Here is a 26,994-nt window from a genome sequence, read left to right on the forward strand (position 1 = left end):
ATAGAATTCTCAAGTGTCGAACAAAAAAATTATGAGCCTCAAGGTGTAGTCAAATGTGACTCAAGTGTCGAACAAATGATGTATTTTGTTTGAGGGCTCCAGAGAAGAAGTCGAGCCTCGATTAAGGGGAGGTTCTTTGAGAGCTTTAGAGAAGGAGGCCTCAGGAGAGGCTCTACGGTATACTTTGTTCGAGGTGAGGATTGTTGAGAGGAGTAGTCCCACTTTGAGTAAGTAAGAGAGATTGACCATGAGTTTATAAATAAGGAATACATTTTTATAAAAACACATAAGAATAAGGTTGCAGAAGGAATTCAGAAACGAAAGTTGACGCACATTAAAGAGTATGGATAAAGTAAGATATTTGCGATCGACATGTCAATAAACTCATCTCATTTAGCAACGTCGATCCGACACGTTAACAACCTCTCTCTATTTTGCTTGTTTTCCCAAATTGAAAAAATTGAGCAACATGGTGGTGTAGCAAATGGGGCACTGGCGATCAAACTTAGACGACAAGACATACATGAGGCATCCGTCTTCGATGGTCAAGTTAGACACCGAGAACGACAAATATTGTAGTTCCAACTTCAAAATGTTGAGACTTCGATCCAAAATCGAGAGCTCTCCAACGATGAAATTAGAGAGCAAATACAAAGTTTAAACATTGACTTTGTATGTTTTGGCGGTATACATATACAACTTGGTTTTGAAGATCATATCATTAAACATGCTCTTAACCTAATTAATAATCAAACAACTTTGATTAAAAACAGTAAATGTTCCAAAATCCCTCCCAATGGAAAGAAAGGTGGAAAGGTGTTATTTATAGCAAAAGAAATGATAAGATCAAGGAAATAACCGTTCAGTCACAGTCCCACTACTTCAAGACCTTCATAGACGTGTATGCGTTAAGCATCACCATCTAGCTAGCACTGTGGTGTTGATAGGAACTCCAAACAAAGCAAAGTTGCTTCAGTTTTTGGGTCCTAACCATTCTTGATAAGGAACCAACAGAATCTTTCCATATTCTGATGATAAAGAGTTGAGCATAAAGTTTGGAAGATCTACTTTATACGATTTGCTCCCTACTTTATGCATTTGACGTGCAGGAGAGTTCATGTCCAATGTCCAAGTTCCAAATCACGTGTTCAATAACACCATTTCATCTGCGCACACAAGGCTCTATATCATTTAATGCAGCAATAAAAACATGTCAGATGGTCGGTGCAATCATCACGTGCAAGTTTCAAAGTGTGGGGGGCCATTGAACTACCTAAATTTAAGCAGGCATTCGTCATGTGATAACAAAAAAATGCGAGAAATAAGGCCCTATTTGATATGGAAGAGGAGCCTACCTAGATACATGTTGTGGACTGTTAACAGATGATGCCACGATATTTGTTCCTATAAGGGGAAGTGTTTACTTACTTTTGATGATGAAGAAGTCGGTGATGTCGAGCAGCTACTCCTTCGGGCTTCTCTCACAAGGAATCTCACATGGAAAAAAGAAACGTGAAGTCACAGCCAAAGCTCAAAGACGAACTTCACCATTAAGGACATAATTTTCAATACAACAATAAGCGTTCTTTGCTCTTTTTCGAGCCAAAAAGCATTCTTTTGCTGCAGCGACAGCATCCTCATTCCTTTTATTGATCACGCTTAGGTTGTTGTTCACCTTCATCGTGCATGGGTCGTTCCGGGACTGAAGAAGTTTTATCTTGTAATGAAGGAGGGCTAGTACGTCCTCCTACATCAGATGGTGTTGTTTTGCTTGAATCTAAACGGTCTTCTTCTTGAAGATGAGGATGCTTTTCTGTCGTCTTAGCTGACTGGGAAGATAAATTGGAGGAATTCAATGATGGACAGTTGTTAAAAGTATCAGTAACACTCTTTTCTTGCCTCTCTGACTGAAGCTTCTTCGGAGGGTCCCTCGGCTCGACTACATTAGCAGCACCGTACGAAATATTCTTTTGAGGGTTGAAGTAAAGGTCACTAATGTCACTCTTCTTGGTAACCTTCAAATTAGTACAAAAAGAACAATCAGCTTTGTGCCTGCCGATGGAAAAACACATTAAAGAAAGCATAATGTTGGATATGAAGAGAATTTATTTGGTCGTAGGATCGAATCCTACTCAGGGAGATTTGATTCATTCCTAATTCTTTAATTCAGAAAACCTCAGATTTACTACTACCTTCTAGACAAAAATTGCAATAAAATCAACAAACTAGTGGTTGAGAATTGTTGGGAGGGAGTTCCATATTGGCTAACTTAAGAAATGATCCTCGGTTTATAAGTAAGGAATACATCTCCAATGGTATGTGGCCTTTTGGGGGAGCTCAAAGAAAAGCCATGAGAGCGTATGCTCAAAGTAAACAATATCATACCATTGTGTAAAATCGTCATTCCTAACCGTTATCAGAATTAGGGAGATCATGATACAACTTACACTTGATCATTTTTTCACTACAGAAGGAACTTATCAAATAATAAGAATTTATAAAATTAAAAACGAAGTAAAAAAGACGGTTAAAAAAGTTATACATACATCCTCTTTCTCCTCCCGAAGTTGTCGGAGACGCTCTTCCTCCATCCATTTTGCTTGTTCTGCAAGTTTCTTTTTGTAGGCATTAGTGACAAATCTGTCCTTACCAGCATAGAGATGATCATCTTTGCTTCTCTCCTTTGCCAGTTTTCTTTCATATATCACCTCCTGCTCTCTCTCTCTCGTTCTTGTGGCTTCTTGAGCAAATTTTGAATATACTTCGGCTGCAACAGAAATGCAGCGAGTCAATAAGTGTTTTCACTAGAGTGGTAGGATTAGATTAAGGTGATCATGTATTTTTGTACATATATTCGGTTTTATATAAGACTTCATTTTTTATGTTTCATTAAGTTTTAGGTTCTTTTGTCTTAAATACAATCAAGTTCATGTTAATTAGGAACCCATTAGGTTATTTTGAAATCCTCTAATTCTAATTAGATTATAAGTCCTAGTTGAAATCTACGAGGATCGAAGTTGGGACCAAAAGATGAACATACCTTTCTCTCTTCACAATCATGCGCTCGAGGTTGAACAACCTTTTCTTTCAACCTCTTTCAAATATACAGCATGGATTCTGGCAATGCAATGTAGTTGAACTCTCATGTCGTGCACCATAGACTCCATCATAGTAAAAAAAAGACGGATCCTCTTTTAGTGCTATCTTGTGTTGCTCCTCAATCTAAATCGATTTTTCAAAGGGAAAAATAAAATAAGGCTAGCATACAACCTCGAGACTCTCGTTAATGACATTATCTTTGCTCCATATTTCCAACAGCAATTGAACAAGTACAAACAAGCAAAGAGAAAAATAGTAAAATACAAGCTAGCTTACATCCTTGAGCGCCTTATTCTTGGAAGCTTGGCGGGATATCTCTCTCTCAACATCGTTATCATCATCTGTCTTGAAATATAAGAGGAGCAGGAAGGGGAAGTCTTGTAGGCTATTTCTGTTGTGATAAGCTTAACACTAAGCTGCAGGCCATACTTCCTCATTTTTACTCTCTAACTGTTCCTGTGAAAACATGAATGTAACTCATTGATGCACAAAGCATACAAAAAATGATTCCATATTAAACACCAATTTTCTCCTAGGAAAGATTATATAGACAGAAAATGTCTGAAAAAGTAAGACATCTAACTCAGATCAGCCCATGGTTGTATGCTAGCCTTAAATATCAATAAACAAGGAATTAGGGAATATTAAAGATATTATTAGGACATTAATATGTTGATGGAGGGTTGTTGGGAGGGAAGTTCCACGTTGACTAATTTAGTGGAAGATCATGGGTTTATAAGTGAGGAATACTTTCTCCATTGGTATGAGGCCTTTTGGGGAAGTCCAAAGCAAAGCCATGAGAGCTTATGCTCAAAGTGGAAAATATCATACCATTGTGGAGAGTCGTGTTCATTTAACATGATATCAGAGTCATGCCCTAAACTTAGTCATGCCAATAAAATCCTCAAATGTCGAACAAAGTATAATCCCACGTTGGCTAATTTAGTGGAAGATCATGAGTTTATAATCAAGGAATACAATCTTCATTGGTACGAGGCCTTTTTGGAAACCCCAAAGCAAAACCATGAGAGCTTATGCTCAAAGGGGACAATATCATACCATTGTGGAGATCTATGATTCCTAACATAGTACATGTATGTAGTTTGTAGAGTAGTTATTTATAAACCGAGTAACCCAATTCAGAGTCTAGGACAACATGGACACTAATGGAGAACATTCTAGTGCTGATGATGACTGAATTTGCAATAATGAAATAAAATAAAACAACGAAATCACAATCTAGGGCTGCGACAAGTTCAAATGAAGAGAGTAAAAAAAAAACCCACAAGATGAAAGCAAATATAAGCTGGAGAGGTTTAAATCGGAACTGAGCTGAAGAACACAACCGAACAGGATCGGACAAGCAAACTCAAAATCAAGATGAATTTAATCATGAAGTCAATTGAGCATGAAATTGGAGTGAGAAATTGGAATAAGCCAGACAACAGAGAACGTCGAAAGAGATTCGGGGGAAGCAATTGAACTTCCAATGTCCATTGTCGAGAAAAATCGGATCCAACCGAACCAGTGAATTTGATTCGAACCATAATAATACAACAAATGTTGAAAGAAAAAACATGAAATTAAGAAGAACACCTGAGATCGAGAGATGAAAAGGATCGAAGGGATTATGGAGCGACAGTGGAGAGGCACGGCGAAGCTTTGCAGATGGAGGGGCGGGCGTCGTGAAAGGAGAGGGACGAGGAACTTTTTCTCCCTTCAAAAACCCCCCACCATTTACTCCCTCAACCACCCAACATTTCCCCTATTCCTCCATTGCAACACACGCGCCCGAGAAAGAGAGAAACTCCAACGATCAGAGAACCTGCAGATTGCAGTCACACAACTTTTCGGCGCATCCCATCAACATATCTGTTGTCACTATCATGTGTGTCTAAGGCAGGTTGCTTGTAACTACATGTATCTACATGTCTGTTCTAAACTTCTTTCATAAAACTCTCCAAAATGTATTGACTATTTTTTCTATCCGAATTATATGCTATCAAATATTTTCTCTCAAATATGACCGAAACTCGATTATACATCCAAATTGTCTGTGACTTATAATTTTCGTATGCCTAATTTGTACATTATTTAGAACAAATGTCATACAATCGTTGTTCTACTATCACAAGAGTGAGATTGTGACATTTGGTAGTCCGTTAGCAAGTGCTAGCTTGACAAGACATGGTCAAGGGGTACGCGAGCCCGCCTATTAGGTCCATATGCGCATGCGTGGGGTGTGACAGGGAAGTACTACACATCCAACCCTATCTAGATTAGAAAGCTGCCTAAGGACATGTCATGTTGTTTTTAAAAGGATAGGTCCCGTCATATCACATGTGTTTGCGTTTCTTGATCATAACAGTGAGATTATTGAGAATTTCTTAAAATACTCAAGTCATGTACGGATGATGACGTCGTAATAAAGGTCATAGAACCAGTATTAGAGACATCGCATTTATGTATGTTGGCATCCCTTAGGTTAGTTGGGGGTTTGGTTTATTCTATGTAATTTATGACGTTTAATTTCCACCTACTATTTACGTACATTGTTTTAAGAATGTCAAGTTCATGGCACATATTCATGAAATACTTTAAATGGATGTTTTCCCGAGGCATTAATCAGGTCATGTGTAATGGTGACCATATTTTTAATCGGAAAATAGAGGCGTTACGCATATCTACCAGTATGTTGAGATAGAAGCATTAAGATGTGGATTAAAACTCTTTATCGACACATTTTAATGCTATTTTTTAAAAGTTCATAAATATTTTTGAAACAAACTAAAGATTATATATATATATATATATATATATATATATATATTTTAATTTTAATAATTTTAAAAAATTTAAGGATATTAAAAAAAAATCAAAATTTTAACGAGTTTAAAAATGTTAGAACATATTTAATGAAATGATATAACTTCCAATAATAATTATTTGGTGAAAAGTTAGGCTCGAAATTACTACCAAGATTTGAACAATCATCAATGACCTACTTAAATGTTGTAGACCTAAAACCACGACCTTAGGCTCGAGGTCTTTTTTACACTCGAGATATGTATCACCACTTTTGTACACACATAACTCACTAGGCTCATACTACTTAATGCCTAAGCATCACCGGGGACGCACTAGTTTTATAAGTAAGCGGTATCCTTTTTATACGCATCAAATTTACATTAAATGCTTTAATCTAAGTAGGGACTCCAAAAGAGTAATAGAAGAAGGGAATGAGTGAAAATGATTTTCTTGTAGTCGATTCAATATTCCTACCGTTTTGGGACTTAGAACAAATAAGTTCTGATTCTCGAACTTAGAACAATGGCTTGAGAGAGACTTAAGTTTATGGTTGGATTATAAACAATAAAATCAATCACACTTGCGTAAGATCTAATTATAAGGGTAAAACAATCTTTTGATCCATTTGATCCATTTACAATGTCGGAGAAAAGATATATTATTTGACAAAAGGTTTTTTCAAAATACCGAAATGAGATTCTTGGGTTGTGCCAAAAACCATCCTACCGTGTTTATAAATAAGGTACAAAATGAGGATAAAATAAAAAGGACAATTCAATGGTTATTTAATTTATTATTAAAATTTAAATATAAATACGGAGTTGTTGTTAGATTGAAGATGGGCTACATTAGTTGGAGAGGGGACAAAACATTCTTTATAAGGGTGTGAAAATCTCTCCCTAATAGACACGTTTTAAAACCTTGAAGAAAAGAGCGGAAAGGAAGACTCGAAGAAGATAATATCTGTTAGTGGTGGACTTAGCTGTTACAAGTGGTATTAGAACAAAGTTCTAGGGGTGGATTCTGAGATCCCACCTTAGTTGGAGAGGGGAACCGATAAGAATGTTGAAATCTCTACCTAATAATGCATTTTAAAACCTTGAGGGGAAGCTCAAAAGGAAAAATTCAAAGAAAAACGTGAGCAAATGAAGTAGATTTAAGTGTTTGTGATTGGTGGTGTTTTGCAAAATCAAAACGTGCCTAATGATATTAGTTTGTTTTCTCGAATCTCTAATTTAGAAAACTACTTCAATGGTTTGATTTTCACTTAGATTTTCTATCTCTTGTCATCCGAGTTAAGCAAACTACGTACAACCTCAACGGTTACTTGTGTTGCATAATATTGGTGACATTTCTGCTCCAAGTGGTTTAGGCTTTCTAAGAATTCATTGTCAATTTAATAGGTGCAGTCAATTTAATAGGATGACATGCACGGTGTCACAATCGCACTCTTGCGGCAGTAGGACGGATTGTGTAACACTTTTTTTAACTAGCGAACTAGTCAGTCGTGTGAAATTCGCACTTTGCGGAAAATATCGACGTATGCTCGAGCCTTAAGTCACGTTTGAGAGAAATGTTTTAAAAAACGTGAGCGATGAAATGGGTTGAAAACGATTTTTAAAAAAAGCAATGTTATAAGCTAAAAGCGAGTAGGCAACAACAATGGTTTTGATAACATATAACTTAGGTGGGAAGAATTGACAACTAGTCACATCTATCTATAGTACATTTTGAGGCATTTTCAATGTTCTTGGGGTAGACATCATTTTGGTGAACAGATACGGTGTTGTGGAGCGTCCGTTCGGTGTCCAATTGACGCCAAATTTGACGAACATTCATATTTCATATGGAAAGCCTTTACTCCAGAACTACATGCTCAAATTCTCTCTGGAACCTGACTTTCGAGGTTAAAGCTCAAGGTCCTATCTGGCCCTTCAACAAGCCTATCTTTGACACTTTTGTTTACTCATTTCCCTTGTCTTGCGTATGCCTTGTCTACTCTTCAATGCACACGTTATATAGTGTGTTGGATGATGCATTGTCATCTTCGATCGCATCATGACATTTTTCTATATTTTCTCTCGCGTTGTCGGATAGACACCTCTTGAGGGTCGCCGCTTTACTTGATTCGACGTGACGGTCACAACCTATTCTCTTCATAGTATGATTGTGACACACGACTAAGATTCACCTGAGCAATAAAAAACTAATACAATTCTATTTCTTAGTACTACCAATTGATCACCTACATGGGTAGTAATGAACTTCTAGTGTCTCCAGGCAATGATTATACCAATAGGATTAGAAGTCAAAGGTTTCGTAGTCTTCGACCCGCAACAGATGTAGGAATATTTATTCAATCACAGTGAAGATCCCTCGATTCAAACTCCAGGGCAAGAAAGCATACATGCCTGCCTATTCTAAGCATTGGCAGTGGGTCTTCTTGGATGGGTTTATCAAGCACTGATACCTCCACCTCCGAAGATATGTGGATCTGCAAACGGCCCTCCACTAACTTCACCCAGAGTAAAGCTCAGTGATGGCAGGCATTTGGCCGGCAGGGAAGTAGGCGTTCCAAAGGAAGAATTGTTAGATAAAACCTGGGTTTTTTCAGTTGTTCCTAATTTAGGTTCACACGATTGCAGAAAACTCCGTTTGACCATTTGACAAAACACGTCGAATGGATCACCAAAGTTTTAGACGAAAATTTTGTAGGGAGTGACACAGATTTAATTGGCCACTCCTAGCATCAGCAGCCACTTCCTCGTATCAATGGAGATATATTCCTTAGTTATAAACTCATGATCATTTCCTAAATTAGCCACTTCCTCTCAACAATATCTTTTTATCTTCAGAAATTTATAGAGGAGCTTAAGTTATACATAGTATTATTCGACAGAGCTGGTTAATTCCGAAGCTTTTGACATTCAAGAATTAGCAGACAAACTGCAGTTCGGCACAAAATTTTACGTAATGGGATGTTCAATGGGAGCATGCTCTATTTGGAGTCGTCTAAATTACATTCCACACAGGCACTTAATCTTCATTTCACACTCATCAATTCTTATACACTTTTCTTTCACTAACTATGAATTGAGTTTTATTTACAGACTCTTAGGAGCTTCCCTTGTGGTTCCTTTAGTGAATTATTGGTGGCCTTCCGTTCCTTCATCTTCATCACGACAGATTTTTCTGCAGATTTTTAGGTAGATTTTTTAAATATCTTTTTTATTCTTTGTATATATATAGAGCTTGCTCTTCATAATTTAATCATCTCATCAATCATTCAATCAATCCCTCTTTCACTAACAATTGTTATCAGAGCTATCTTTTTAATGGATCTGTGAGGTCAAAATGGGAGGAGAATCCAATTTTTCAGTTGTTGCACCATAAGTCTTCGATGGAGACAATTATCAAATGTGGGTAATTCGTATGGAGACTTATTTGGAGGCTTTAGATCTTTGGGAAGCAATAGAAGAGGATTACTAGGTCCCTCCGCTTCCAGCAAATCCTACTGTAGCACAAATCAAAGTATAGAAGAAAAAGAAGACAAGAAAATCAAAGGCAAAAGCTTGCCTATTTTCCACTGTATCTGAAATGATCTTCATGCGAATAATATTCCTCAAAACAGCAAAAGAAATCTGAGATTATCTCAAGGCTGAATATGAAGAGATGAGAGGATTCATGGAATGAAAGTTCTGAATTTGATTAGGGATTTCGAGTTGCAGAAGATGAAGGAGTCAAAGTCGGTGAAAGAGTACTCTGACAGACTTCTCAGCATCGCCAACAAGGTGAGATTGCTTGGTTCTGTATTAAATGATTCTAGGATCGTTGAAAAGCTGCTAGTCACTGTTCTAGAGAAGTTTGAAGCCCCCATTACTACACTGGAGAACACCAAAGATCTATCAAAGATTTCTCTTACAAAACTCTTGAATGCTTTGCAAGCACAAGAGCAAAGGAGATCTATGAGGTAAGAAGGGGTGATTGAAGGTGCCTTACTTGTTAAGCATCAAGACAACAGTAGGTATAAAAACAACAAAAGTTTTAAAAATCAATTGACATATGGAGATTCATCTACTAATTATCAGAAGACAAAAGGAGGAGGTTTCAAAAAATTCTATCCACCTTGCCTCCATTGTGAGAAAAAAGGTCATCCACCATACAAGTGTTGGAGAAGACCTGACGCCTTCTGCTCCAAATGCAATCAACTTGGACATGAAGCTGTTATCTGCAGAGCCAAAGATCAGGTGAAAGAAGTAGATGCACAAGTAGTTGATCAAGAAGAAAATCAATTGTTTATGGTCACTTCTTCCTCAGGCAAAGAATCAAGCAAGAGCTGGTTGACAGTGGGTACACAAATCACATGACATATGACAAGGAGTCTTTTGAGAAATTAAAAGACACCGAAGATAAGAGAGTCAGGATTGACAATAGTGAACACTTGGAAGTCGAGGGAAAAGGCACGGTAGCTATAACAAGTTATGAAGGTACAAAATTTATTCCAGATGTTTTATTTGTACCTAAGATTGATCAAAATCTCTTAAGTGTTTATCAGCTACTTGATAAAGGCTATAAAGTGTAATTTGAGAATAAACAGTGCTTGATCAAAGATGCTAGTGGCAAAGACTTGTTCAATGTAAAAATGAACATGCATGAACTCACGAGTAGCGTGTGTGGCCGAACAAACTTGAATTTCGCACAAATTATGTTCATTTGGCGAAGACAAACCTCGCCTAAGGATCAATGAAGCCACAAAATCAAGCAAAAAATGTGAATAAGGTTTGAGTTCCCCTTAAAACTTATCGTGAACATGTCAAGATCACGACACCGCTGATTGCTCGTGAATATATATATTAAAATTGTGTAAAATTCACAAAAATAAGTGCAAGTATACACTACCACAAGTAGCAAGTAATAAGTAAATTGTCTGACTCCACAAAAAACATATCTTTTTTGTTATTTTTGTTGCTGGAAATTAAGTGAGTTTTGATTATTTAAATAAAGATTATGCAAAAGGTCAACGGTTGTAAAAAAAAAATAGAAAGCAACGAGAAAATCAACAATAATAGGAAGATATTAAATAGATAAGCGGTTGAATTTGCTGTAGATTTTAGCTCACTTTAATAGATTTTCAAGCCTACTTTCTAGGGTCGTGCATGTTAATTACTTTAATAGTCATTTTGTAATTTCTATTCGCTTCCATAATGGTTTTGTAATTACTTCCAATATTCCTCATGTTGCAATGGAATTAGAGTACTAAACAGAATTTCATTGCTACCTCTCTTATTCCTAATAAGAGAACAACTATGTACGTAAAATTACCAACTAAACAAACATGTAAATCATTAATAACTATTCTTTAACAAACAAAAATCACACCGTCAACTTGCTTAAACTACATAAAACTCTAAAATGTACAAGCAATTGATGAAAGCCGCCGCCGTCGTCTCTTTCAATTTACAATAAACATAACCCATAAGAGTATACATTTGTCTAATAAAGCGGTTAATCCGTACCAATATGTCAAAACAATCAATTTTGCAAATCACAATTACATCTATCACATATATGATTTCAAATAAAAAACCCCACCATATTACTTTTAATTCAAAATAAAAATCAATAGGCTCTGAATGAACCTTTCATCCACATAACGTAAGCATTGGAAACCGTTTTGATTTTTATTAAGAATTAAAATAAAGCAATAAATAGGAGAGCAAGAACTCTACTTTCGTAGAAACCCTAGCGTGCAATACACCTTGAACATGCAAAAGTTCTTTAACATTCTACCTTACTATGACTCGAACACAAGATCAAGGCTTGTGGGAGCCTCTTAAAAAAAAATCTCAAACCGATTGGAGAACGAGAGTTTCAAGAGGATTCTTAGGAGAGGTAGTTTCGTTATTGAGAGAAAGTGGAAGAAATCCATGTATCTTTGGCTCAACCCGAGGGTTCTACTTATAGGGACTCTTACAGAATTCTTGTAAAATAATATATTTGTATATTTAATACATTAAGATATAAAATCATATTTAAATATTATAAGATATCATGAAATATATTTAACTAATTTGAATTTCATCCCAATTTCAAAAATATTTTTAATTTAATGCATTAAAAAGACATTAATTTATTTAATATTTAATTGTATCATATACCATGAATAATTTTTTTTAATATATTTAATATATTAAATATTAATTTAAACTCTTTAAATTAATATATTTTTCTCCACTTATATTCAACATATATATAATATATTAAATATTAATTTCAACCATTCAAATTAAATATATTTTTTCTATTTATTTAATATATATGATATATTAAATATTAATTGGAACATTTCAAATTAAATTTCTTTTCTCCTTTATATTTAATTTATCTGATATATTAAATATTAATTTAAACCTTTAAAATTTCTACCGTTTAGCGTTTCTATGAGCCAGTAAGGAGACCTTATGAACCAATAGATTATACGCTTCAATGATACAAATTTAATTAATTAAACTCTTTCATTAATCAATTTTCATTTATAACTATAGATCACTTTACTATTGTTGGATCGGTATGGCACCCCTACAGGGGGTGAATAGGGTTTTAACGATAAAGGTGTTTAAACGTGATTAATTTTTTTTTAATGATGAAACTTTTTTAAATAAGTAGAATATGATAATTACTAGAACAAAATAATTGAAGTCAAAACAATAATCAAGTAGAACATGCAATAAATCACAATAATAATTTTGAAATTAAATAGGAAAGAGTTAGAGAAAATGACACCATAGTTTTATAGTGGTTCGGTCAAACTCGACCTACTCCACTCCCCAAGCGCCTCTTGGGAATTTGAATAAATAACTTTCTCAACTCTTTCCACGGATCAGAATCAAACCGCTACACCGCTCTTTTTACGAGTTCGAGAGCAAACTCAATCTTTTCCACTGCGTAGGATCAAACCGATACAAGTATTTGAGTTTGATAATAACACACCACAACTCTCTCAAAGAGTAGATTTACAATTTAGGACACTCACAACTGTTTCCTCACAATACAATAATAATCCCTCTCAAGAATAAGATGAAGTGAAATAAACTTGTAAGCTTGTAGAGAGCAACAAACAATGGAGACTTTGAACAAATGAGGATTGGAGAATTTATGGAAGTTGTGTGCTTTAAAATGTGGGGAAGTTGATGAGTTTAAGAGAAGAAAAGCTGCAAAATGTAGAAATTAATATTGACCATTGGATTGTGTTAGGAATAATGGAAAGTGGAAATTAAAAGTAAATAAATAAGAAAATTTTCTAAATTCATTTATTTAAAATTTTTAATATAATAATAATAAAAAGTATGTGAGTAAGTTCGAATGAAAATTCAAAATTTATTATAAATATAATAATATAATAATAATAAAAGTTATGCGAGTAACTCCCAAAATTTTAAAATATAATAATATAATAATATGATATAGTAATAATAAAAATCGATGTAAGTAACGATTAGATTCAAATTTATATTTTGTATAAATAATTTTATTTAGAAATATAATAATAAGAAAAACTCCACCCTTTGTTATTTTTCTAACATTATAAATGTCATACTTTGTATATTTTGATTTTTCCATCATTTTGATTTTGTTGTCACATCATCACGTCGGGTATGTTGTCTCGACTCTAATTTCTTTGTTTTAGCTCTGATTTGAGTAATTGAAAAGTCATTGTAATCGTTATTCCCGACCTTATACTGTGGACAGTTCAAAATACTTAAAGTAGTTAATAACTAAAAGTAGGTTTGTTATTATCATTGTAATCCTTATTCCCATTATGTCTATTGATATAATCATTACAAGCAAGTTCATCCTTCACGAGTTGTTCATGATTACAGTTAGGTCAAAATTCCGTTTTACCCCTATAATTACATCTTACAGACAGGAGTTCATAACTCACTCAGGATTAAGATCGAGTCGCATATAATCATCATGTGAAATATTAATCTTCTCAATAACAGATTTATAAAGAGTGATTAAATATTTTTTGGTCGTATTATACAAATCCATTGTATAGGATACCCCCACTTACATGTCTTCACATGAACGATTTGGATCAAATCATTTGTAACAATTAAAAAGTGGGTCGTATCAATAGTGTTACTAGGATAAAGCATCCAACATTATCCATATACTATAGACTCTTTAGGTTATTACTTGAACACGATCCTCTTGTATGTCAACCACATACATTAATAACCATAGATTTTCATAGAATGGATAATAATTAAATTACAAATAAAATAAAAAAAATTATTGTTAGAAACTAAATAATTAATTATGAGGCTTTAGGGTATAAATCCCAACACATGATGTTCTATTTACAAGTACAGGACTTTTGGGAGGTCATTGACGAGAGCGAAACTACGTCGTCAGAGGAGGATTCTAATGGTGCTTTGCGCAAATGGAGAACAAAAACAGGAAAAGCAATGTTTGTCTTGAAAACCAGAATCGAAGAAAAGACGTTAGAGTATATTTGGGATGACAAAACACTAAAAGAAGCATGTGACATGTTCATGATATTCTCAAAGAAGGACGATACGAGGGTACAACTTCTGGAGAACGAGATGTTATCAATCTCACAACGTGACATGATGATTGCTCAGTACTTCCACAGGGTCAAGTCGATTCTTCGGGAGATTACTGAACTAGATCCGAAATCTGTCATTGGAGAAGCTCGAATGAAGAGGGTCATTATCCATGGATTGCAACCAGAACATAAAAGCTTCATTATTGTTAAGGATGACCCTCTCTACCATCACTTGTAGAGTTTGAAAACTTGTTAACTAGCCAAAAAACTATGGCTAAGCAAATGGGAGGCATCACACTGAAGAGTGAAGAAGAAGTGCTCTACACAAGGGAGCAACAATAAGCCACATGAATACAAAAATGTTGACAAAGAAAGAAGCCATCAAAAAATTTTGGGTTGTAAAAAATTAAATTTTTTTTTAACAACCCGACAACCCAACCCAAAAATATAGGCTTGGGTTGTAAAAATTTTTGGGATGGGATGGGTTAGCAATCCAACCAGCCTGAATTTTGTGTTGGGTCAAAAAATCTCTCAAACCAACCCAACTCGGATCATGTACACACCTACTTGCATGGAGAGCTAGATAAGAAAATCTACCGAAACCAACCAAATGGATTTGAAAATGAAGTTGGAGTCATTAGTTTGTACATGCAAAGTCCGAAGAAGCCTCATTTGGAAGCAGCTCAACAAATCTTGCAATATGTCAAAAGTACAATTGATTATGATCTTGTGTACAAAAGAAACGAAGACTGCAAGCTAGCTAGATACCGTGATGCTTACTATGCAAGATATCACAATACCCGAAGATCAAGCATCAAGTATCTGTACAAGCTCAGTTCGAGAAAAATTTCTTGGTGTAGCAAAAGACAATCAATAGTCACATTGCCAACTATAGAAGCAAAGTACAGAGTAGCGGCTGGAGAAATCAGGAAAGTACATGATTGAAACTTATGATGGAAGATTTGCACCAAAAAATTGACTATCCAATACCACTTCCAATGTGACAACCAATCTCCGATTCCCCTAACATAAATTTTGGTGTTTTATATGGAGGTGCACTACAATTTTATTAGAGATAAAGTTTTGAAGGAAGAAATCAAGATAGATGAACAAGTGGTAGACTTGTTTACAAAAGGGCTGAATACTAACAAACATGAGATCTTTTGATGCAACAAATGAGGACTAGTGTTGAGGGGAGCGTTAAACTATCATCATTAGCCCTATAGGATTAAACCCAATAATGGTACGAGTGCATTGTATATAGCCTCTATCAAAATAGAAATCATTCCACTATCAATAGTGTAATGATGTTGTTGGCAAATTCAAAAAATTTGGCTAAGCTCTTTAGAAAAAAGTGAGTTATAATCCATTTGTTCATGATGAATTAATAGTAATCAAACTATAAAGGGTAATGTAGAATGCCTAAAAAATGGTTCAATTTAATGGTTTCATGAAAGAAATGGTTAGCAGCTACAATCATTTTTAGGAAGATTTCTCTCTCACATTAAAGTAGATTTTAGCTGTTATTGATGTTGTTTTGCAGAATCAAACCCTCCTTGATGATGTTATTTTGGCTCAAGGGTTAGTTGTGTTGCATAAAATGGGGAAATTCCTGCTCAAAGTGATGTAACGGTCCAAGCTCACCGAAGCTCCCTCAAGATTTTTAAAATGTGTAAGAAAATGTTCCGTTCTACTCTCCAACCAATGTGAGATCTCATAAGAGAATACACTGTCTATTTAATAGGATGACATTCATGGTATCACAGTCGCAATCTTATAGCAGTAGGACAGCGATTGTGCGACACTTGTTCTAACCCAACGAACAAGTCAGCCATGTGAAATTCGCGCAGACATTTTGAGAGAAATTTTTTAGGAAACGTGAGCAATGAAATACGTTGAAAACAATTTTAAAGAAAATAATGTTATAAGCTAAAAGCCAATAGATAACAACAATGGATTTGATAGCATATAACTCGTGTAGGAAGAATTGACAACTAGTCATATCCCCATATAGTACATTTTGAGGTATTTTCAATGCTCCTTGGGTAGACGTCATTTTGGCGAACGGCATACGGTGTTGTGGAGAGTCCGTCCGTTGTCCAATTGACACCAAATTTGGCGAACGTTCATATTTCATATGGACAAACTTGACTCCAAAACTACATGCCCAAATTCTCTTCGAAACCCCAACTTTCGAGGTTAAGGCCAAAAGTCCTACTCGGCCTTTCAACAAGGCTATCTTTGACACTCTTGTCTACTCGTTATCCTTTTCTTGCTTATGCCTCATCTACTCTTTAATGCTCACGTTATATAGTGTGTTGGATGATGTATCGTCCTCCTTGGTCGCATCATAACATTCTTCTATATTGGCTCTTGCGTGGTCGGATAAGCTCCTCTTGAGGATCTCCGCTTTGCTTGACTTGACGTATAGGTCACAACCTACTCTGTTCATAGTATAATCTCTACATAGTATGATTGTGACACGGCTTAAATTCTCTGTATAATACTTAGATGATACACAAGCAAGAAAAAACTAATCTAGATTCTATTTCTTAGAATTGCTATGAAGTATTTGCAGTAAGACAATTGATCACCTATATGGCTTGAACTTTCTGTATAACCGACACGAAGTATGATCTTTTTATTTATGAATCACATGGGTAGTAATGAACTTCTAGTGTCTCCAGGCAATGATTGTAGCAATAGGATTAGCATTTGCAGTGGGTCTTCTTGGATGGGTTTATCAAGCACTGAAACCTCCACCTCCTCAGATATGTGGATCTGCAAACGACCCACCACTGACTTCACCCAAAGTAAAGCTCAGCGATGGCAGGCATTTGACCTACAGGGAAATTGGAGTTCCTAAGGAAGAGGCTCAATACAGAATCATTATGTGTCATGGCTACAATAGCACCAAAGACATGCACTTACCTGCCTCTCAAGTAACAAATCCTTCTTCTTTGCTTATAGCTTACCTGCCTCTGTCTTAGTTTACTAAATGTATTCCACGGTATCTATTAAGAATGATATGATGTTGTCCACTTTGAGTTTAATCTCTCGTAGCTTTGCTTTAGACTTCCTCAAAAGTTGTTAAGAATCACGACTATTCGTAATGGTATGATATTGTCACTTTGAGCTTAATCTCTCATGGCTTTGTTTTGGGCTTTCCTAAAATGTCTCGTATCAATGGAGATGTATTCCTTACTTATAAACCTATGATCATTCCCTAAATTAGTCAACGTGAAACTCCCTCCCAACAATCCTCAACAATATTTTTTATCTTCAAGAATTTATAGAGGAGCTTAAGCTCTACATAGTATTATTTAACCGAGTCGGTTATGGCGAGAGCGACCCATATCCAGCACGTTCGGTAAAATCCAAAGCATTTGACATTCAAGAATTAGCAGACAAACTGGAGCTCGGCACAAAATTTTACGTAATGGGAGGTTCAATGGAAGCATGCTCTATTTGGAGCTGTCTAAAATACATTCCACACAGGCACTTAATCTTCATTTCACTGTGATCAATTCTTATACTCTTTTGAATTGATCTCCCAGGAGCTTCCCCTGTGTTCTTTTTGTGAATTACTGGTGGGCTTCCGTTCCTTCAGCTTTATCACTACAGACTTTTAGGAGTCTTCCTCGATCGTTCCAACGGACCTTTCAGGTTGCATGGTTATACTATTGGTGGAAGACCCAAAAATGGCTTCCAACGTTGGTGGGTGATAACACGCCCTGTGATTCAGATTTAGAGATAATAAAAAGTCTTTCAGGACTCTAAATCATAACCAGGTGCTTTTTTTTCTCTTTGCAATAGATCAATGAATGCATGATGAGTGAGCCTGTTGCTGCTTGTATTATCAAATTTTAGTATCAGTAATGTTTCTTTTGCAAATTTAGGAAAAAGTGACACAACATGGTGAACACGAGTCGCTTAATCGAGACATACTGGCTTCTTATGGATCAAAATGGGAGTTCAATCCCATCGTCGACTTGAGTAATCCATTCCCTTACAATAATGCATCTGTTCATATTTGGCAAGGTTGTGAAGATCGCATCATTCCTATTGCATTTAATCGTTTTATAGCGGAGAAACTTCCGTGGATTCAGTATCATGAGGTTCCTAATGCATCAGTTCCAAGTAAGAGCTTAAAAATATTCCGTAAGCAGCTAACCTGTAGATGCTCATTGCATCTCATGTTAATAACTTACCATGGCCTTTTCTCTGGGCTTCAGAAAGTTCAGGCCGAGGTTCTATAGTTATCTGAGCTTTTAGGAAGGGCTCGAAGTTCCAAATAATTCTTTTGTTGTGTTGCACACGATGGAACATGAATGCACAAACATGTGTGGCCGAAAAATCTTAGATTTTGCAGAAGCTGTTTTCGGTTGGTGAAGATAAACTTCGTCAACGGTCCGACGAAGCTACAAAGGTGGGTGAAAAATGAATATGAGGCTCGAGTTCCCCTTAGGCTAGTCGTGAGCATGTGCGGGTGGCATTCACGGGTACGCGAATCAATTATGGGTGAAGAATGCATGTGCGGGTTGTTGGGCTGTCAGCGTTTGTGCGGGCTTGAAACAAGCGCGCGATCTAAGGCTGAATGGAGTGGGCCGCTTATGGCTAGGCCGAAGACACTCTTTTGGGTCGTGCACGCAAGATGCACTGGGTTGTATGTTCAGAAGGGTCGCGGTAGGAGTAACGAGCGCTATGGTTGGATGGTTGAGGGAGCGTGGATGGTCTTTTCTTATAGGAAACGTGGGTGGTTAGCCCACACTAGATCGCGATGGCTCGTTGAAAATCTCACGATTTATGACGAAATTTGATTTTTTTTCTTCTTTTATTCTAACGATTGTTTCATCGTACAGAGGTCTTGAGGTGTTTTAAATAACATTTACCTCTGTGTTCTATTTATGTTCCTTATAAATTTTGGACTTATTTGTAAGACTCACTTTTGATCAAATACGAGTCGTCTACTAAACACTCTGGTGGCCTAAAATAGCACACAGCCCAACGGTCGGTAATATTCACGTCTCTAACTTAGCATACAACTCATCGGTCAGGTTTCCATGAGGTTTAAGTAGACTAATTGGACAACATGCTCTATGACTATTCTCTTGGATTTCAAACTCACTATTGGTCAAATACGACCTATCTACTAAATGTTCTAGCTACCTAAAATAACAACGAACCAACGTTAGGTTTTTTTTGTAGTACACTCACATATGTCATATACTAGAATCATCTCATAAGCATAAAGTAGAGTCATACACCATGCATACTAATCATTAACCTCTAACATGCTTATAATCTACGCATGCGATCATGATTATTACTAATTAGGTCGTGGTATAACGTGCCTTTATCATAATTAAAACAAATTCAAACTTGTTTAGGAGCTTCAATATGCTACTTACGTGAATAGCTAACTCCTTTTCTCACGAAGATCAATCCTAATATATTCAGTAATTAACAAAGTCAAGATGGACCAATATTGATAGAACAGGTCAAAAGAAGTCGAATGGAATGAACCAGAGCTCGTCACACGCCTTCATGCACTCACCTCGAGCCTTCCACCTTTTAGCCATGCATGCATGAACCCGACACGCTTGTCATCTTCTTCCTTGACCCGAATTTGTTTTCGTGTATTATTATTATTATTATTATTATAATAGAATAGAATATTACAATACAATTCTAAAATTATTTTGAGAATGGAGAGGCTAAGCCAAAGTCCAAAGGGCCCTCCTTTTTATAAATCCTTCAATCTTTAATGCTTGAGGAAGACGGGCGCTTTAATCGAGTGTGGAATATTACTTTTGGAAAATATTAAAGTATTTACAAAACCACCAATTTCACACCTTTTTTAAAAAATAAAATAAAATAAATAAATATTCTAGTTTCTTCCTAATTTTGTTTTCTAAGTTTTTTATTTTCTTTTAATTATTTTGAAATCTTGTATTTAATATAAATGTAAACCAGATCTGATTGGATTCTACCGATTTAGTCGTTGTTCCTATCCGAACCAACTCCAGAACTTCGAATGACTGACATGTTTTGGACAGTAGAACGGGGAGAGGGGGAGTTGTGTCCCCCTCTTTTCCTTGCCGGCTTCCAACCCACAAGAGTATACAATGACTGATCATGAAACTACCTGTTGAACATTCGATGGTGTGTTGCTCCAACCTGAGCTATTTTCTCAGCTTCGTCTCTTTTTGTCAATGTCGTCCCTTCTTGCATGTTTTGAGGGATTCGCCTTCGAATCCCATTTTATTGGTTTTCTTTCTACTATCGCTGATAAATTTTAATGTCGCGTTTATTTATAGCATGAAGCAACTCGAATCATGGGTCTAGCTTATTGATACGTTCTCTAAAAGCCCCCTTAAATCTACTTGATTTCTTCCTTCCTGCACCTGTCTCCAATGAAAGAATGAGTGATATGTTCTCCTACAGATCATGGCCTTTCCACTCGATCCTCGATGGGAAGCGAGAGATTTGTTATAGCAGCTCACGTTCGGTTGTACTACGAGTTACCGCTGGACACGTGTTCGAAGAAGGGCTCACATCTGATTAGCTAGTTAGTGAAACAATAACATATCAAGACGATAATAAGTAGCTGAGTTATTAGGTTTTTTTTTATGTATATCATAACTCAAATCAAGGTGTCGGCGTGGAATTTATTTTTCCATTTTATGGATTAAATTTATTCCTAGGAGGAATAGAATCATCCTCAATTAACGGCATTTCTTTTTCTTTCATTCTTTTATTATGACACCTGGGTCCCACCTTCCTGTCTCTTGCTTCTAACATAACTATTAATAATTTACTTTTTTTTTTTTTAATTTTATTTACATAAAAATAATGTATTTTAAAATAACAAAAATACCATTATCCATCTACTAATAATTAAACATTCCTAATTAAATAATTGTAACTTGCCTTCTTCCTTAATTTTGTTATTTTTTAAATAATAAAAGTGAAATGTTAACTTATGTTTTAATTATATATAATTTTAAACTAGTGATACGTAATTTATCATAAAAAAAAATTATATAATATAAATTTAACGGTACATTTCAAGTATGAATGACAATAATATTAGTAGATTATTCATCGATTAGAATGACCTAAGTCGAGGAACAATATTGATCGCATTTGGAGGATATGGTCTATTGAATTGGGTTTTAATCGATCTGAGTCATGTATCCATCTTATATATACACTCTAATAATGAGTATATGATTAAAAAAAATGTATGACATGAAGTACCAAAACTCTCGTCCTCTATTTTCGGGCTAGTTTGGATTGAGTTGAATTGTTGAGTTTTTTTTTATTATTTTTTAAAAAAATTTACTTATTCAAGTTATATTTAAATTTATAACTAAAATTTCATAAAATTCAAATGACTATTTATAAAATGGAAAGCATCTCGTGTCACTTTTATCTACTAAACATCACTTTTACAAATTCTATATATACTGAATTTGGTTGAGTTGTATTTCTATTTCTAAGTTGGTTAGATTGACATGATCAATATATGTTAAACACTTCTGTGTGTTTGAAATAGTATCACAGGTTTGCATAGAGCTTGACATGTAACTATGATCAATTATAAAGTTTTTGTTAACAAAAATCTTGAAGGGCCTCTTGTCACTTGTCTGAATCATCCTGTTCTTGTTTTGGAGAGCGAGTGATGTCGGCAAGATCAACTGTGAGTGGGTTAAACATGCCCCCATTGTTAATTTGGGTAATGAGGCCAAAATTGATGGGCGAAAAGGACAAAGCAAGCCGTGTTAGGTTCAAAGGAAGGAGACCCGACGAACGAGAGAAACAGACAGTCGTAAAGGCCCCCTTCTCTGCTTTTCACGATCATACCCACTTCCCCCATCTACCTTTCACTGCTCCTCTTACGAAACAGAGCTTCGGTTTTCAGGTGTTCGTAACTTTTTTTTCCCATTTTTCTCATCTGGGCTATGTTTATTTCGACTTGAATCCTTTCCAATTCATGAGATTTTGCATTGCATTGCGGTTCATTCTTCAACATTTTTGTTTTCTTCTTTAATGGAAATGATGGATTACAATTTGGGGCTCTGTATCTCTCTGGTTTTGTTATGCACATCAACTGTTTGTTTTTGTGCCACTGACCTAAATGATGTCAAAATCTTGAATGACTTAAGAATGGGGTTAGAAAATCCAGAGCTTCTCAAATGGCCTGACAATGGAGATGACCCATGTGGGATTCCTCCATGGCCTCATGTTTATTGTGCAGGTGATAGAGTTTCTCAGATTCAGGTTCAGGGCTTGGGTCTAAAAGGACCCTTGCCTCAGAATCTTAACCAGTTATCAAAGCTCTCAAACTTGGGTCTCCAAAAGAACAAGTTCAATGGGGCATTGCCTTCTTTCAGTGGCTTATCAGAGCTGGAATTTGCTTACTTAGATTTCAATGAGTTCGACACGATCCCTTTAGATTTCTTCAATGGATTAACCAACATTAGGGTATTGGCTTTGGATTATAATCCTTTCAATGCCACTGCTGGATGGTCTCTACCTGATGAGCTTGCTAAGTCGGTTCAGCTGACGAATCTTTCACTGGTTCATAGCAATCTAGTTGGGCCTCTCCCTGAGTTTTTGGGGACATTGCCATCATTGACAGCTTTGAAGCTTTCTTACAACCGGTTAACTGGTCCAATTCCTGAAAGTTTTGGGCAGTCTTTGATGCAGATTCTATGGCTGAATGATCAGGATACCGGAATGACCGGTTCGATCGATGTTGTTCCGTTGATGACTTCTTTGACTCAGCTATGGCTACATGGAAACAAATTCTCAGGGGTGATCCCTGAAAATATTGGGGAGCTAGCAGCTTTGTCTGATCTTAATCTCAATAGAAACCAACTTGTTGGTCTGGTTCCTGAGAGCTTGGCCAAGATGAACCTTGACAATCTGGTCCTCAATAATAACTTTCTAATGGGTCCGATACCGGAGTTCGAGGCTCGTAATGTTACTTATGCTTACAACTATTTTTGTCAGTCTAAACCAGGTCTACAATGTGCCCCAGAAGTTACTACACTTTTGTATTTTCTTGGCAGTCTGAATTATCCTATACGTCTTGCATCGGAGTGGTCGGGTAATGATCCATGCCAAGGGCCTTGGTTGGGACTTAGTTGCAATCCTGAGTCCAAGGTTTCGATGATCAATCTGCCCAAGCGAGGACTTCTTGGTACTTTGAGTCCTTCTATATCGAACTTAGATTCGTTGATCGAAATTCGATTGGCTGGCAATAATATTAGTGGTATAGTTCCTCAGAATTTTACAAGTTTGAAATCTTTGAGGTTGTTGGATTTGACTGGAAACAATTTTGAGCCTCCTTTACCGAAATTTCGAGATGATGTTAAAGTTTTAACGTTGGGAAATCCTTTTTTGGTTTCTAATCATTCTGCAGTGCCTCCTTTATCGATTACACATCCACCACTTACCAGTGTGTCGCCTCCCCTAGACGATCCCTCAGGTGATGCGTCATCGAGGAGTCCAGTTCCTGGATCTCCAATTACAGTAAGGAATTCCTCTTCATCTGTCCATGTCAAATCCGAGATGCAAAAGTCTTCAAAGACGAGAAGAATTATGTACGTGGTTGCCACGGTGCTCATTATAGTCATGATATTTCTATCAGCATTGTTCTGTATCTTCTGCTTTATGAGGAGAAAACGAGCTGCCGAATCTCCAACTTTCGTGGTGCACCCGAAAGATCCCTCTTACCCTGAAAGCATGGTTAAGATTTCTGTGTCGAATAAGAACACAGGAAACGTATCGAATCAAACGGGAACTAGCATGACAAGTACTAATAGTGGTGGAACTGAGAGTTCTCATGTGATTGAGGATGGGAATTTGGTTGTAGCTGTTCAAGTTCTCCGCAAGGTGACCAATAATTTTTCCCTTGAAAATGAGCTCGGCCGAGGTGGCTTTGGAACGGTCTATAAAGGTGAGTTGGAGGATGGGACGAAAATAGCAGTGAAGAGAATGGAGGCTGGATCGATCAGTAATAAAGCAATAGAAGAGTTTCAATCCGAAATCGCAGTTCTTTCCCATGTTAGACATCGACATTTGGTATCGCTTTTGGGGTATTCCATAGAAGGAGCTGAAAGGCTTCTTGTATATGAGTATATGTCTCAAGGTGCTCTTAGCAAGCATCTCTTCCATTGGAGAAGTTTTAAATTGGAGCCTCTACCTTGGATGACTCGGCTGACGATTGCGCTCGATGTTGCCCGGGGAATTGAATATCTACATAGTTTAGCCCGACAAACCTTCATACATCGAGATCTTAAATCGTCTAATATTCTTCTGGACGATGATTTTCGAGCAAAAGTTTCAGATTTTGGACTCGTGAAGTTGGCTCCAGATGGGGAGAAGTCTGTAGCAACTAAGCTTGCTGGTACATTTGGATACCTAGCACCTGAGTATGCAGGTACTTACACCAACTCTTTTTTTAGAACTCATGGCAAACAATTGAGCTAGCCTTTTGAAGTATGTTTGGTTTGTTTGACTTTTTGCAGCCATGTTAGAACCTGAATAGAATAGATACTCGTAGTTGCTCCATCTAATATCCATTTGATTTTTTGTGAGATCCCACGTCGGCTGGAGAGGAGAATGAAGCATTGTTTATAAGGGTGTGGAAACCTCTCCCTATCAGATGCGTTTTAAAACTTTGAGGAGAAGCCCGAAAGAGTTACTCGTAGTTAGAACCTGAATAGAATAGATACTCGTAGTTAAGGCTCCATTTGATTTTTTGTAAGATTCCACATCGGCTGAGGAGGAGAAAGAAACATTCTTTATAAGGGTGTGGAAGTCTCTCCCTAGCAAATGCGTTTTAAAACTTTAAGGGGAACCCCAAAAGGGAAAGCCCAAAGAGCATAGTATCTGCTAGTGGTGGGCTTGAGCTATTACAAATGGTATAAGAGCTTGACACCAGACAATGTACCAGTTTGGAGGTTGAGCCCCGAAGGGGGTGGATACGAGGTAGTGTGCTAACAAGGACGTTGAGCCCCACAAAGGGTGGATTGGGGAGTCTCATATCGATTGGAAAATGGAACGAGTGTCAGCAAGGACGCTGGGCCCCAGAAGGGGGTAAATTGTGAGATCCCACATTGGTTGGGGAGGAAAACAAAGCATTGTTTGTAAGAGAGTGGAAATGGAACAAGTGTCAGCGAGGACGCTGGGCCCCAGAAAGGGGTGGATTGTGAGATCCCACATTGGCGGGTAGGAAAACAAAGCATTCTTTGTAAGGGAGTGGAAACCTCTCTCTAGCAGACGCGTGCCTGAAAGAGAAAGTTCAAAGAGGGCAATATCTGCTAGGGGTGGGCTTGAACGGTTACATTTTTTTTGTTTTAGAAAGTTAGGCCTATAAACTCTATTAACACAAGCGCAATGTTCAAAACCAAAAACCAAAACGTTATAAAACGAGCTTATAGCATTCATTCCGATGGCTAATAATTGATTCTTTGATTTCAAGTTCTTCAATTTTCTGAAATCTTCTTGTTCTTAAATTTCTCTGGGGATTCAGTGATGGGGAAGATCACTACAAAAGCTGATGTATTCAGTTTTGGCGTGGTGCTAATGGAGCTTTTGACCGGAATGATGGCATTGGATGAGGAGCGGCCAGAGGAAAGCCGGTACTTGGCCGAATGGTTTTGGCGAATCAAGTCGAACAAAGAAAAGCTAATGTCTGCCATCGATCCATCTCTATCGGTAAACGCCAACCTGTTCGAGAAGATCTTCATAATCGCTGAATTGGCAGGACATTGCACAGCTAGAGAGCCAACTCATCGGCCCGACATGGGACATGTGGTGAACGTGCTTTCGCCTTTGATCGAGAAGTGGAAACCAATTGACGACGATGCAGATAGTTTGTCGGGGATTGATTACAGTCTACCGCTTCCTGAAATGTTAAAGGTATGGCAGGAAGCAGAAAGCGGGGACACGAAGTTTACGAGCCTTCAAGACAGTAAGGGAAGCATTCCCGCCCGACCCACCGGATTTGCAGACTCCTTCACCTCTGTTGATGGAAGATGAGTAAACTCCACATTGAAAAGGAACTATTACCATCTACCTCAGCTGAATATAAGTTAATCAGTTAAAAGCAGTTGGAGCTGGGTTTATGAGCTTTTGGTTTCACTCTTTGTTTTGTTTTGTGTTCCTTTATTTATGTCATGCTTTTATATACAAAGGAATTTACTGTGTAAAAAATTGTTTTTGTATTGCTGGTTGGAAATATCATTAATATTATATTTTAGCATGGAATGAAAATGGGTAGTAACCTTTTTAAAATAATTTTCTTTTTAAAACCTAACCCGAACCCAACTCAAAAATAAATAGAGGATTGGGTTGTGAAAATTTTGGGGTCGGGTTAGGTTACCAATTCAACTAACCCTAACTTCTGGAATGGGTCAAAAAAATCCCTCAACCCAACCCGAATCATGTACACTCCTCAAATGAACCCTAACATTTTGTAAAAAAGTTGAAATTAATTT

The 26,994-nt window shown here is 36.7% G+C and overlaps 1 protein-coding gene and 2 pseudogenes across 1 annotated transcript; 2 read left to right on the forward strand and 1 right to left on the reverse strand.

The window, feature by feature from the left end:
* Nucleotides 1-687: 687 nt before the first annotated feature.
* LOC111466328 lies at nucleotides 688-4,987 on the reverse strand (annotated as a pseudogene).
* Nucleotides 4,988-17,169: 12,182 nt separating this feature from the next.
* On the forward strand, nucleotides 17,170-18,923 carry LOC111466329 (annotated as a pseudogene).
* Nucleotides 18,924-22,193: 3,270 nt separating this feature from the next.
* On the forward strand, nucleotides 22,194-26,744 carry LOC111466570 (receptor-like kinase TMK3). Its single transcript, XM_023111287.1, has 2 exons — nucleotides 22,194-24,932; nucleotides 26,028-26,744. Exons 1-2 carry the CDS (start codon nucleotides 22,535-22,537, stop codon nucleotides 26,534-26,536), a joined length of 2,907 nt encoding a protein of 968 aa, XP_022967055.1. The 5' UTR covers nucleotides 22,194-22,534; the 3' UTR covers nucleotides 26,537-26,744.
* The last annotated feature ends 250 nt before the right edge of the window (nucleotides 26,745-26,994 follow it).

This window comes from Cucurbita maxima, unplaced genomic scaffold, assembly GCF_002738345.1.
Source record: "Cucurbita maxima cultivar Rimu unplaced genomic scaffold, Cmax_1.0 Cma_Scf00031, whole genome shotgun sequence".
In the NCBI taxonomy this organism is placed as follows: Eukaryota; Viridiplantae; Streptophyta; class Magnoliopsida; order Cucurbitales; family Cucurbitaceae; genus Cucurbita; species Cucurbita maxima.

Excerpts from the sequence above, each read along its gene's own strand:
- LOC111466570 (XM_023111287.1), top strand. The coding sequence starts at position 22,535 with ATGGAAATGATGGATTACAATTTGGGGCTCTGTATCTCTCTGGTTTTG. Across the intron at positions 24,933-26,027 it reads CCTAGCACCTGAGTATGCAG|TGATGGGGAAGATCACTACA; the intron begins GTACTTACACCA and ends CTGGGGATTCAG.